The sequence below is a fragment of the Uranotaenia lowii genome, chromosome 2 (genome assembly GCF_029784155.1).
Source record: "Uranotaenia lowii strain MFRU-FL chromosome 2, ASM2978415v1, whole genome shotgun sequence".
NCBI lineage: Eukaryota > Metazoa > Arthropoda > Insecta > Diptera > Culicidae > Uranotaenia > Uranotaenia lowii.
Genome location: NC_073692.1, coordinates 265,533,607 through 265,547,900, shown reverse-complemented (window position 1 = coordinate 265,547,900; position 14,294 = coordinate 265,533,607). Strand labels below are relative to the sequence as shown.

Genomic DNA, 14,294 nt, shown 5'->3' with positions numbered 1-14,294 from the left:
ATAAATTACATTCCTAGGTAGCTTTACTTAAAATCCATGCAGTCAAAAGTTATTCCCAAAAAAAATTTTGCATTTTTTTTGAATACTTGTAACACGGAGTTAGCTCAGTGGGTGGGAATTTGGGAAAGGTAAACAAATGGGAACTCAGGGTCGTTTTGATGTTTTATGCAACGCGACACTTTCTTTCCGCGGAACTCGCAGCAGGGTGATCCAATCAGAATCGAGTCGACCAGGGGCGTACACGGGTGATTACCTCTCATGCTAGAAACCAGTCCAAATTTTTAAATGATATTAACCGAGGCGGACAAAGCATGACCATTCATAAAAGTGAACATTTAAAACGATCAATGGATGGGTATTAATAAACAGGTGTAAATCAACTAAATATTTCTAACAAATATACTAAAGCTGTAGATTCAAATTTACATAATTTTGGGGTTTATTGTTTACAAATTTTGGGTGTGACGTCACAATTTCTGTTTAGCATACTTGCGGTTAGTTTTCTGTGCACTTAGCTGCAGCTGCTGGAGCAGCGAAACCGACGAAAGATGTTATTTACAGGAACCAGGAAGAACCGACGGATGCCCATCGGATGATGTTGCTGTTGTTGTTGTTGTGATCGACGAGTGCAGAGTCCTAAACAGGCTTCTTTCCGGCGTCCCGGAGAAGCCTGGAACTTGTCGTTGGTGATTCCGGCCTTGTGTCAAGCACCGGGAGGACTTCGTCGGTAACCTTGAAGTGGCGAGCAAGGTTAGGATGTTGGTCTCTTTCTGTCTGCTTCTGGATTGGCTTTTTGGTGCCGCTGTGTGTTTCAACTGTACGATGTAGCTGGCGAATAGGCATAGAAACAAGAAAAGGCCCTCTTGGACCTTTTCCATTAAACGTGTTTTTGTTCGACATAATGTTCATAATATGTTGTTCTTTTAACGATCTTTAGGCGTACTATTTTCCGCATTTTTTAACATTTACACCGTACTAATTATCGTGCTTTTAATACGTTTTTGTTTTTGTACTCTAGAATAAGTAGAAATAAATTAACCAATTTACACCACAAACTTTAACAATTGTACATTATTTTTAACACCAGACGCGCACTTCTTTACTCTAACGAGATCACAGACAGAAAGGACATGCTTAGCGGTGCTGATATTCGCGAGACCTCATGTTTTGGCCGACGCCCATACACAGAAAAAATTAATTGCTGTAGAATTACGGCAAATATCCTGTAACAAAAAGGAGCAGGACATTTGCCGTAATTTTACAGGCCGAAAAAATATTCAAGTACCTTTAATTTTCAGTGAGCGAAACAATCAAACCTGCCTTTAAAAATAAGAGGCCTGTAATTTTTTTCCATTTATTTTTTTTTGTTTACAAATTTATTTGTATTTTTTCGGAAATGATGAAATAATTAAAAATTTATTACTTTATAACTTATATTTTTATTTTATCGTCCATGCATTTGTTTAAATAGCTGTAATAAATTAAATTTTTCAATTTATAATTCTGGCACTGCAAAAACAAACACTACCTCTAAGCACTCATTCTGGCCATGTAAGCTATACAAATCCGGTTTTCTTATCGACTTCCTGTCGGTGACGACCGCCTGTTATCCGGAGTTTTGGCGCAAAAGACTGTCCGAAAGGATTATCTTGGCTGGAGAAGATCCGTTAGGGCAGCGCGGATGCTGGATGATGATCATCATATACATTCTAGAAAAAAAAAAAGAGATTTAGACCGGGTATTTAATGTTCGTGCTTCTTTTGTTTCAAAATCTATCAGTTTTCAATAGCACAGCAATAAATCAAACCACGCAAAATAAAAATGATTAACGAAAATCTAACCGGTATATCAAAATGAGAAGCTTATCTAAGAAAAAAGATCTCCTACTCACATGAAAATGTCACTGCAAATGAAAACCGATAGCGCACAAGCACTGATTCTGGCCTCCGTTACACCATTTGCGAGGAAGATACATCATCTCCTTGGTAGTGCAAAAGCTTCCTCCTGCGTCTCCCGGGTGCGATACTGATGCACAGACGCCACATCAGATTCGTTGCTTCTGCGGATGAGAAGGATGAACGAGATAGAACAGTTGTGTTAGTTTTCTGGGCATGATAAAGCTTAAAAAAAAACTTACAATAATACCGTATTTGTTTATGCCGAGTGTTGCACTGGTGCACCACTAGGTGCTGTCAAACTGTTTGTTTATTCGGACGGTGTTGCACTGGTTTTGACCTGTCGGAGTTCTGCTTACGGACGGTGGCCCACCGATAATTTTGCCAGTGTTGCGAGAGAGCGTGTGAGTGAGCGATACAGCAATACACTGGCGAGGATTTGTGTTTGTTTTTATTGGGTACGGTGGAACACTCCACGAGTGGAGAAAACAAATACAGTATAAGAATCACTTCCAGTTTGGACATTACAATGTTTTTAACCCGGCTGAGGGCCATCTCAACTTCTTGCTTGTGCTCTTGGGATCGTTGTATTTATTGCACTTTTTCCACTGCTGCTGGTCGCAAGATTGTTGACTCCCGACCCCGTTCCTTCTTTGCCGTCACGAAAAAACAATCGACGATCTTCGTGACCGCCACGACGTTGTTCCAGATTATTAAGCTGCAAGCTGCAGCTGCCAGAAAACAGGAAACCGAACCAAAACAAACGAAAAAAAAAACCGTTTGCGTGCGCGCTCATTTTGACGTTTCTGGTTTTCGTTCTCTAACTGGGATGCCAGACGAACTGAAATTTTCTTGTGTGCGATTTAAAATTATTGGGCGACACGTAATTTTTACGACACGTTTGTTTTTGATCTGTAGAATTACGGTAACTATCACGCTCTTTTTTGTTACAGCGCATTTGCTGTAAAATTAAATGAAATACCATTTTCTATCAGACAAATCAATTTAAAATCAAATGTTTTTCAAATTACAGGAGGAATTACTTTAAAGGCTACCATTTTCCAGTACACGTAATAATCATTATTTTTTTCTGTGTACTTCCTGCAAAATTACATGGTGCGTCGTTCTCTGGGTGCCCACACTTCCCCGCGACGACCCTGGTTGAGCACGACGCCTATGGATCACTCTGAGAAAGAGAGTGCCTGTGCGGAATGACAGTTGGGTTGGGTGAAGTTAGCCGTTATTTCGGGTGACATTTGTTGTTTTTTTTCGTAAAGGACAGGGATGATTCGATTTTGTGGCGGAGCCACACCAAAATATGTGTAACGGAAGGTTACATACTCTTGGTGGTATCTTTAGGGTTAATTATATTTATTGTCTACAATTTTTTCGACGTTCGAGTAAATTCGAAACACTTTTTGCCTGAATTTTCAAGAATAGACAATACAAATGGTTATTAAAAAATGTTAATGAGTTTAAAAAAAAAGTCAAATAATAACAGCTGTTATTTTCATCTTTCCATGAATTGAATCGACCTTTGAAAGCCGTACCACAGAAAGGTTCAATACCTTTATCATTCAATATTTAAGCCAATTAGGTTTCGAAAAATGACAAAAGGTGTGCTAATTTGAAACGATTTGCTTTAGAATTGCAAACCCTGCAGGGCTGTTCGACAATCGGCAAAGGTGTGTTTTCTTCCATGAAATCGTTTCTTTTTTTTCCTTCGGAGCGCCGATACGCACAGGTTCATAAATGCGCGTGTCGGGGAGAAAAACTGCTAATTAGTTTTTAATTACTTGTTTGCATTTTTCATCCCAGGGCCGCCGAAAGAAAAACCGTCGACTCCCCCCGAAAAAATGGATCCGATTACCATGATAACACTCCAGGGAGGAGCTCCAATTTTGGAATCACGCGGGTGGAAAATGTGACCTGTTGTTGTATGGCAGAGCTCGAGGAGAAAAAATATAAAGAAAGAAAAGCTGCGGGAAAATTAAGTTCAGGTGTAACAGACATTTCTGGGTGCCAAAACCTGTTGTTGAACGGCCCACAGCGTTTTTTCTTTCTCGAAAGGTTCAGCGGTAGAGTTTGAACATAATTTGAAAACTTGAAGTGGTGGTCGGCTGTCACAATGTTTTGCTTCTTTTCCTGGAGCTTTGGTTTCTTGGAGTTGAACCGACTTGCACATTATTAATTTTAAATAAATATTATCAAAGGAAGGTAATACACAGAAACACACAGATTGATTCACATACAAATTTGGTGAATTTTATGCACTCAATTCAACAAACTTTAAGCTTAGTCACAAAGTATTTCATAGGTTCCTATGAACGTTCTATTTTAGAACGCATACAATGTCGGACAATAAAATAGGACCACAGCTCAATCCAAAACAGAATGTGACAAAACTTTGAGAAAAAAAAATCCATTTAAGTGCATCGAACCATTTACAAATTGTAAATTCCATTCTTCGAAGAAATTAAAATCATCCGTAGTTAAAACAATTGTCCTTTATTTAAAAATGCGTTTTATGCATACTTACTGACTAAAATAACGCGACATAAAATAGGACCGCTTTAGAATTCAGGTAAAAAAAATCAAAAAAAGGAAATTCGTACCGTGATCGATTTGCAGGGTTAGTACTTGATGGTATAACCCTTATTACGCATCACTTCTCGCACCCGGCGCACCCGCGCAGGGGGCTTCGACAAGGTGATGGTCTATCCTGCATGATGTTCAACGTGGCGCTAGAAGGTGTTATTCAACTAGCGGTGGGCGAAATGCGGGGCACGATTTTCAACAGATCCAGTCAACTTATCTGCTTTGCCGATAACATTGATATAGTCGGCAGATCATCTGCGGCGGTGCACACAGGGGAAAACGATGTAAAAAGGTGATCAAAATTGTTTACGCCAAAACGGAGCATTTTAGACCCATAGTGTCTTCGGGACATTTTACCTACATTCAAAGCACTTTAAGATGAGCTTTTGATAAAAATGATTAAATCACCTAGCAGTGAGATAGAAAAATTATTTTTTGTATTTTTCATTTTAGAGCACTTACGTCTTTGACAAGTTTTTAGATTGTAAAAAATGTAGCAATTTTGTTGAAGACGTCAACATCGTAGAAGCTAACCCAAAAAAGTTAGAGGGTTCAAAATAAAAAAATATTTTTTTATCAAAATTTTCAGTATTTTAACGATATCTTTTCAGGCCGAGCTTATTCGAGCAAGATATGTTTGAAAGAGTTTTGAGTCAGTTAAAATCGAATAGTTTTGTGGAACACACTTAATAAAAATATTCAGACTGAAACGAGTTAGATTGAAAAAACTAAGAAAAATTAGCTGTTTTCGAACGTTGATACCTATTCTTTCCAAAACGTTCAACAACTTTAACCGATCAATCGTTTCAAAAGCTCTCTTGAAATCCAGAAACACGGCAACTGTGTAACTACCGTTTTCAATATTGGCTTTCCAATTTCGAAGTATCAAGTTCACTGCAGACTCCGTTGAATGCTGCTTTCTGAAACCAGATTGCTCGTTAATCAATATTCCTTCTGACTCAATAAAATGGAGAAATTGTTTTTTAACTGCTAACTCCAGCACTTTTTCTTGTATTTCCAACATGTTTATCGGACGATATAATTTAGCCTCTCGTGCTTTTTTCTCTTTTTCAATTGGAACAACAGTCGAATGCTTCCATGTAGAAGGTATTATGCCTAATTGTAGACTCGTATTTACCCGATCAGGAGAGCATATCAAAATAATAACTCAAATGTATCTCACCAAGATATTTACATCTGATTCAGTTATAATTAAGTACTGAAAAATTTAGATTTTAAGTTTTTCTAATCTCAATTATATCTTATTCTGATTGACAGACTTGAATGGGGTTGAGATAATTTTCAATGATAAAGATTTTTTTCGGGTTGTCCCAAAATAAAATGATTATATCTTATTTTGATATAAGTACAACTTTTTCTGAAACACGGACATCGAAGTCAACGGCCCAAACCGTACATCAATGAGTTTCGCTCAACAGATCCTTAAAATTGGATCCAATTTTTGGGAAACCAAAAATGGAACATGGTTTTAGCAAAAAATATGGTTTATTGACATTCCACTAGTAATTTTTCTCGAAGCACTCATATCTAGATAAGTTATAATTTTGATAGGTTTTGTTCTGCCCAATATCAAATTATGCTATCTGAACAAGATAGAATCTTGAAAGGAGCATATCTAAAATTGATATAATTTAGCTATGATCGTATAGATTTTTTGATATAATTTGAGATATTTTAACATCCTACGAGTACTGAATAATAACTCATTTAGATAGGAAAAAAATTAGTATCAAAATATCTCATCTTGATATAATTTAGTTTTTCCCTCCTGATCGGGTATAATTTGTGTCAGCTGATTAGCTAGTACCGGTAGAGAATCCCTAAAAACTTTCAAAGAGACGTTGTCGATACCAGCCGTGGATTTCATAGTTTTCACGATCTCATCAAATTCTTGACAACTTATTGTTTCAAATGAACTGAAACTTCCACCATTGCAGACAATATGATCCACGAAGGCGTTAGAACTTGTCGGAATACTGTCATGGATTTCCATGACACTGTCAATGAAGAAGTCATTAAACTTCTCTGCAATTTCAGTTTCATCCGTGATTTCAACCCCGTCAAACGAGACGGTATTTTCTTTTGCAGTATTTGGACTTACTAATCGTTTTATCGTTTTCCAAAGCAATTTTCCATTATTTTTATTTCTTTCCAGCTCATCTTGAATTGATCTATTTTTAGCCTGCTTTATTTCACGTGAATATTCATTCCTTACCAATTTGTATTTTCGCCAACTTCTTTCGCATTTCGTTCTTAGAAACTGTTTATAAAGATTGTCTCTTTGCTTTTTCATTTGCTTGAGGCTACTGGAGTACCATTTAGTACTCGAACCTGTACCATTTAGTACCGGCTTAACCTCTTTTTGGACCACAAGTGCATTTACACTATCTTTCAATAATAAGTCGAAGCGTCTTACTAACTCATTGAAGTCTGCGCATCTCAAGGTATAGCGTACCACACCGCCTGGATTCTCTCCCACAGCTGCTGCTTGTTTTTTGATTTTCCGGTTTACACCTTACTTTTAACTATTTCCCATAGTTTCTCTATGGGATTGAGATCAGGGGACTGTGCTGGCCTCTCCATAACGTCTACCTTATTATCCTGGAACCACTTTTTAACCGTTTTAGCGGTATGTTTGTGGTCGTTGTCCTGCTGGAACTGCCACTTTAGGGGCATCTCCCACTAGGCGTGTGGCAGCATTACTTCCCGAAGTATCTGGGCGTAGAGATGCTGGTCCATAATCCGGTCGATCCAGTACAAGGGACCCGCCCCGTACCAAGAAAAGCACCCCCACATCATGATGCTACCTCCTCCATGTTTGAATGTTTTATTTGTATACTGGGGCATACACGCACAGCCGAGTGGGCGATGGACCCAACTCTTTCCGTCCGAGCCGATGAGGTTCACTTTGGTCTCATCCGACCACAGCACATTTCTCCATAGTTTCTTCTTTTCCGGACCGACCCAATCAAGTGGTCCTTCGCATACTTCAGCCGCGCCTTCAAGTGCTTCGGCGTCAGCATCGGCACCTTCCGGGGACTTTTTCCTCCTAGTCCCTTCTCCGCCAACTGTCGCTGAACCGTCCGGGAACTCACAGATAAGTTCAGTCTCTGATCTGCTTGGACGCTTTGAAAGGGTCCTTTTGCGAGGCCCGCTTGATTGCCGAATCGTCCTTCGGCGTCGTTTAGCGGGGGCGGCCGGTCAGTTCCCGTTTGCCGGTGCTGTGAAGCGCGTTGAAAACGAAAGTTTTCGACCTTCCTAAGTAGTCGGCAATCTCGCGTTGGCTTTTGCCAGCCTTGTACAGATTCCGGATGATCGCTCGCTGGACTTCCGGGCAGTGCTGTGCCCGACCCATCGCTTTTTCGCTGAAAACAGAGAGAGGAGGAAGGAAATCTTTATTTTTTGTTTGTTTTCATGATCTACATGATTAATTTTATGGGAAATACTTACCAGGACACGAAAATGGACAAACAACACAGAAAACAACACCTTTTATTCAAATCTAGAGCGCTGAAAATGCCGGAACAGCCGAACCGAAGAGCTGGTCTTATTTTATCACCCTCTGACAGCTTTCTGGTCGAGTAGAACAAACGGGTTGCTTTGATTGCAACAAACGTGCAGTATACAAAGTTGGCATACTACAATAAGTGCTTGCCGCTAGGTGTCGCATATTATTGTATTTGAATTGGCAGTTTAAAGGTGATTTGAATATTTTGCAATAGAGTGGTCCTATTCTATTGTCCGACACTGTATTTATTCTAAGAAGGGCATCCTTGACTTAAGAAAAGTTTTGCAGAGGCAATACTGCAGCTAACATAAGCAAGTCACCTTCCAGGAAATATTATGCCATTTTTTTTTTTTTTTTTTTGAGAAACTGTCTACATTAGAATTTATGATGTTTCAAAAAATCGGTTCGACTGAAAGTCAGAATTAGAAAAAAAAAATGTGTATTAGGTATAGATTACGTTGGCACAAACCACTAAACGTCAAAATGTTTCATAAACTCACTATTTTTATGATAATCAAATCCAACCACATCGAATCAAATGTAATGCTAAAAGCTCGAATGAATAAATTTTCTGCTTCGCGTCTTTGCAATACTTTCGTCGCTTGTCATTCCCATTGATCTACTACACACTTTTACCCAGTACGTGTAGCCAAGCCAAGTGCATTCAGCCATGCCTGACCGGGTTTTGATAAGAGAGTTTTCCGCGCCATGCCATAGTGTAAGACCGTACGTGGTTGAGTGGCCCTGCCGGAAAACCGGGGACAAATGAAATGAAACATTTTTGATTGCCCCCAGACGAACGGACGTCCGTCGTTCCAGACGCGGGTGGGGTGCAATTGAGAAGAATCCTTACACATCCGCTTTGTCGGCGGGCCTAGGACGCCCTACAAAAGGACGAAGTCTTGGCCAGCTAGCGACAGTCAACCATCCATCAGAAGGACCCGCCACTTCAAGGCGGGAAGATGGAAGTAATCATCGTAAAATAAAGTTTGATTTACTCAGCTCTCTTTATAGTTGGTACCAGCCCAACGCAACAAAACGTCTTGCGTTTTGCGTGGAGGCACAATGAAGCATATAACTGCTTTACGAGGCAATCTTGGGAGACTTTTTTTTACGTACGTAAAAAGAAATTCTCTGTGAATTTCAACTGATACATCGGCAATTTCATTCGCTGCGTTAGGGTTCCAAAATTAAGAACTCTTTTGAAAAAATAATCTTTTTCTATCAGCAAATACAGATTCTACACCCTTCTTTGTCTAAATTAGCACAAAGAAAAATATGTCAGCGTCTCAGCGTACAAGACAATAAGCTGATCTGTCGTATGATCCTGTGGATTTTAAAATTATACTCCATCATTTGAAAACCATCTTTTATCGTGACTGACTTCGAAACTGCTCAAATAAGTGCTGTTAGAAATGTGTTTCCTACTTGTAAACAAACGGGTTGCTTCTTTCACCGTACTAAGAACTGGTGGACAAAATTTTGTAAACTTGGGCTAAGGAGCTACTTTGCTAAAAGTGTTGCAATACAAATGGCCTTTAAAAAAGCCGAAGCCTTGGCATTTTTGGAACCCCAAGAGGTTGCCGAAGGCCTTAAAATTATCCGGAAAACTTCACATAGAATCATGAAACCATTTTCTGATTACATATCAAAAGTTTACGTTATAGGAGAAAGAGTAAACGGAATACCAAATCCAAGGTTCCCGCCTGCTTTTTGGTCAGCAAAGCAGGCAACATTAGAAGGTCGCCCAAGAACTACCAACAGCAAAGAAGGATATCACAACAAATTCAACGGGTTTCTGCAGGGAGATCAGCCGTTAGTAAGGAATAACAGAAAATTGGAAAAACTAAATATTCGGATTAAAAACGCCACAGCGAAGAAAGATTTTCTGGAAAATGGGATACAATCATATTCCAATATGTCAATCGTTACAGTGTAACTATAACAAACTTTATAATGGCATATTTTAAAAGCAATAGAAAATTCTAAATCCCTAGAGGTCAAAACGATGTATTTTTCTTTCAGATTCAGATGTTTATCCAGTAACCATCTGTTTTATATGACCCAAAATACACAGAAAAAAATAATCAAAATTACACGAGATCCAATTTTGTAAACGATGTAATCATCGTCAACGTAAATTATAATCAAACTGCAACTTCCATTGAAAAACACACAATTTCATTAAAATTTAAGATCATGCTAATTTCAGTGTTCTGGTGCATTTTTTTAAGTCGTCGCTATACAAGATGTATGTATACAAAGAAGTTTGAAATCACATCTACCAGATGTAAATTCCAATTAGTTACATAGCTGAGCAGTAAACAAACATGGACGCTGTTGTGATGAATACTTTGTCGGTTTTCAACAATTTTCAACTTTTTCTAATTCTGTTTGTGCGTAAGAACCCTGAAAATGACGAGTAATTGGGGGAGTTCTCAAATTATCGGTAAGTTGAATTTATACAAGGGGACCCAATATAAACTTTATTTTCTATTTGAACAGTCGCCAATCAAAATTCTGGATGTTATTTCGAAAAGTATCCAACTTGCAATTTTAACGGATATAATTTGACCTCATTGGAAACAAGCTTCTCTTGGAGATGGATTAAACGGAATCGAATCTCACCGCGGCGCCATTATAACGAGTAAGATTGATAAAAATACAAGCTGGAATTCTTCTTAAGAAGGAAAAGTTGAAGGAAAAAAACACTAAGGTATGTGTTAATTTAGCTTTTTTTACGAATCTGCGAAAAGTACATTCCAACCTACCTCAAGTTTTGGATGAAGGAGTCGACTCCAAGAGAAACAAGTTTCCATTAATTCAGAAATGCTTCTCACTAGGCATAAATCACATAATGTCTGGAAATCTTGGGGATAAACTTTTTAGAAATACATAGGGGAGAATGAGGTTAATTGATCCATAGGGATACTTGATTCCTTCACTATATCTCTTACTTTTTTTTTCTTGGGAATTTCATCCCATAGGATGATTCATCTCTTACAAATATCTAATGTTCTAGACAAATGTGCCAAATATTACAAAAAAAAAAAACAATGCTGTTATCTCAAACAATTAAAAAAAAATTGATTTGAAGGTCTTTTTTATAACTTTAAAATGTTTCTCACATGAAAAAATTACAATAATGATATACATATATTCCAATGGATGTACTCCATTTCCCCGAAAACGTTTCCCCAGAATAAAAAATTACCCGAATTTCAATCACCCGAATGAACCATTTACCAGAACTTTTTTCCCCAGACGAACCAATCCTCAGAAAATTTTACTCCAGAATGCACCAATTCCCAGATTTTTTTTCCCCCAGAATGTACCATTTCCCAGAATTGCCCAGAATGCACTATTTTCCAGAAAAGTTTTTCCCAGACGAACCAAATCCAAGAAATATTTTAATCCATGATGCAAATATCAACTGACACATTTTTTTAGCATTCTTTAATATGTTTCATCGACAAATACTGACCGACTCATCGATCAATTTCCAACACAAGGCCTTAAGTTCTGCCCTTTGCAGATAGCCTCCCAAACTGAGTAACCGACTTATCGCCAAGGTTGCCGAAATCACAGAAAAATCTGTAATTTCACAGAATTTTGAGCAAATTTTCATCACAGAATCTGTGTCACAGAACACAGAATTTTGAAATTTTCACAGATTTCACAGAATTTTTAAATTTTTAATGGATTTCCGAAATTATAATTTTCTTGGACAGTATAAAATTTAGATTTCTTACTTTGAATTGGAAAAGTATGATAAGATTGGTAACGGTAATTGATTTTGCCCAACTAAAATGTGTGAAAGACCCAATTTCTCATGATTTTTCTCGGAAATTCAAGGAAAAAGCATCACAGAATTTCATCACAGAATTTTTGGGCAAAATCACAGAAAGTCAGAATTATTTTTTTTAAAAACACAGAATTTATTCCGGCAACCTTTCTTATCGCTTTTCCTCCAGATTCACCCAATTGGTGCAACATACTAGTTTTTTTCGGCAATGTGACGAATTTACCTTTCAAAATCTTTGTTGGGGTTTCTTTGAACGTCTGTTTTCAAGCTGAATTTTCAACTGACACAAAACTGTATTATATGATTCAAACTCAAAACCTTAGCAATCATAGTTCTCAAACATTGTATAACTGACAAAACATTCTGATCCTTTGACTACCCGAAAGTCTAAACAGAACTATCCGGAACTCTCCCGGAAACAACCCATCCTAAATCAGTTTTTTGCAGGGTGGGACCATCTTCCAAAACTTTACACTTTCCTGAACGCAACAAATTGCAGAAGTATTCTGCTCCAATAATCATATCAATCGGACCCGGGCTCCAAAACTCAGGGTCCGCCAATGCCAAATTATGAGGAATCTTGATCCCATTGAGCGATACTTTGGTGGTGGGCAGATTACTCGTGATTTTAGGCAACACATGGAAACTAATATCTTCCGAAAATGAAGAACATTCTGACACACGAGGCCGAACTTTTGCCTCAACTGACTCAATCGATTTAGCTGACTCATTTCCAATACCTTGGACTCTCAAAACATTCCGACTTCTTCGGAGATTCAATCTTTTCGCCAAGCTCTTCGTTACATAACAATATTCAGAACACGAATCCAACAATGTTCTCGCAAACGTATGGTTACCAAAACGATCTTCAACCCGCACTACCGCGGTTGACATCAAAACTCGAGGCGAACGAAATTCAGCGCATCCCGGCCTTGGTGCCGCATTTAACGTATAAGAATTGTCTGTGGTGTGTTTTGGTTGAGTGTGGCGAATGTGTGTTCGTAATATGGGGTAGGAATTAGTGGAATTCTCTTGTACTTGAGGATTTGTGTGCGAAGGTTGGCTTTGTTGATTCTGTCTAATCGAAGTGTGTTCATGACCTTGCCCAGAAGGTCCTGGGGAATTATCATTCCGATACGATTGACTGTTGACTGTCGACTGGTTTTGTGAAACGGAGCTCTGACTCGAAAAACTGTTATGCAACATCGAATGGTGTTTTCTGTTGCACTCACGACATGGACCTCTGCTACAACGATCGATAAAATGACCAGAACCCAAACAATTGATGCAGAGCCGCTTCATCTTGACTACTCCGAAGCGCTGGGGCACCGACATCGCTCTGAACTTGCTGCACGTAGATGCTGGATGGAACGAATTACCACAGAACACACAGTTGTTCTGGATTCTCGATGTGGTGTGAACTGTTGTACGATAGCGACGACTTTCGATGTCTTCAGTTCTATTCGGCGTTATCGATTGGAGAACCAACGCTTGATCTCTCATGAAGTCCATCACTTTCTGGTATGTCGGCACGTCCTTAGAGTTGTGATGGCTCTCCCACTGACGAAGGGTAACCGAATCTAGGCGAGCGCAAACCATGTATGCCAGAATTGTCGACCACTTCTCTGTGTCCTCGCCTATCTTGCCCAGCATCTGTATGTTGCGATCAAAATCACTAACAAGGCGGTTCAGAGCTTCACCGCTTTCCTTTTTCAGAGGCTCGATTCCAAACAGCGGGTCCAAATACGCTTTCACGATCAACTTTTTCTTCTCGTACCTCTTTTCCAACATGTCGCAGGCTACCTGGTAGTTATCAGCAGACAGTTCAATGGAGCTGATCTCCTGGAGCACTTCTCCGCTTATCGCTGACCGCAGATAAGTAAACTTATCGATATCGGAGAGCTGATGGTTGTTGTGGATCAAGCTGTCAAACATATCCCGGAACGGAATCCAATCTCGAAGTTTTCCGTCGAAAACTGGCAGCTTGATGTCCGGAAGCTTGACACGGGATATGATATCAGCTCGTTCTGCAGACCCAGACGCACTTAAGACCTCAACATTCCTCGGACGTAACGCAAGGAGTGCAGCTTTCACGGTGAAATATTGCTCTTCAAACTGCAGCGTTTCTTCCTCGAATTTTGCTTCACGTTCCTCAATCTGCCTCTGCAGCCTGCGTTTTCTTGCTCCCTCTGACTCCTTGGCATCCTCTTTTTCTCCTTCACTGTCTGCAGCGTCCAATAATACTTCAATTTTCTGCCTTACCAGGTAGAACTTCTTTATAACTGACTCAAGCAGACTTAATCTGACTTCGATCTGGGATTCTTGCAGCTCTGGTTTGGAATCCCGTACAAAGTTGGCAACACCTTTAATGGAGGCCCTCAACTGGCGCTCCTGCTTCTTCAAAATACTGAGATCCTCCATTTTGATGAAACTTATCACCCAATTCTAAAATTCACAGCGCACTTTG

General features: G+C 39.1%; 2 protein-coding genes across 3 annotated transcripts in view; both read right to left on the bottom strand.

Moving 5' to 3' along the window:
* LOC129745445 (neuropeptide CCHamide-1 receptor-like) overlaps positions 1 to 14,294 on the bottom strand; it is a 241,547-nt gene that overhangs the window by 120,154 nt on the left and 107,099 nt on the right. The window lies entirely within an intron of this gene.
* On the bottom strand, positions 1,607 to 14,248 carry LOC129742611 (uncharacterized). Its single transcript, XM_055734537.1, has 3 exons — positions 13,060 to 14,248; positions 1,954 to 2,059; positions 1,607 to 1,709 (listed from the first exon to the last, which is right to left on the bottom strand). Exons 1-3 carry the CDS (start codon positions 14,246 to 14,248, stop codon positions 1,607 to 1,609), a joined length of 1,398 nt encoding a protein of 465 aa, XP_055590512.1.

What these genes read in the sequence shown, in the direction of transcription:
- LOC129742611 (XM_055734537.1), bottom strand. Translation starts at nt 14,248, where the DNA reads ATGGAGGATCTCAGTATTTTGAAGAAGCAGGAGCGCCAGTTGAGGGCC. An exon ending in TTGTAGCAGAGGTCCATGTC is followed by an intron (nt 2,060 to 13,059) that starts GTGAGTGCAACA and finishes TCTCATCCGCAG; the next exon opens with AAGCAACGAATCTGATGTGG. An exon ending in GTATCTTCCTCGCAAATGGT is followed by an intron (nt 1,710 to 1,953) that starts GTAACGGAGGCC and finishes TTTTTTTTCTAG; the next exon opens with AATGTATATGATGATCATCA.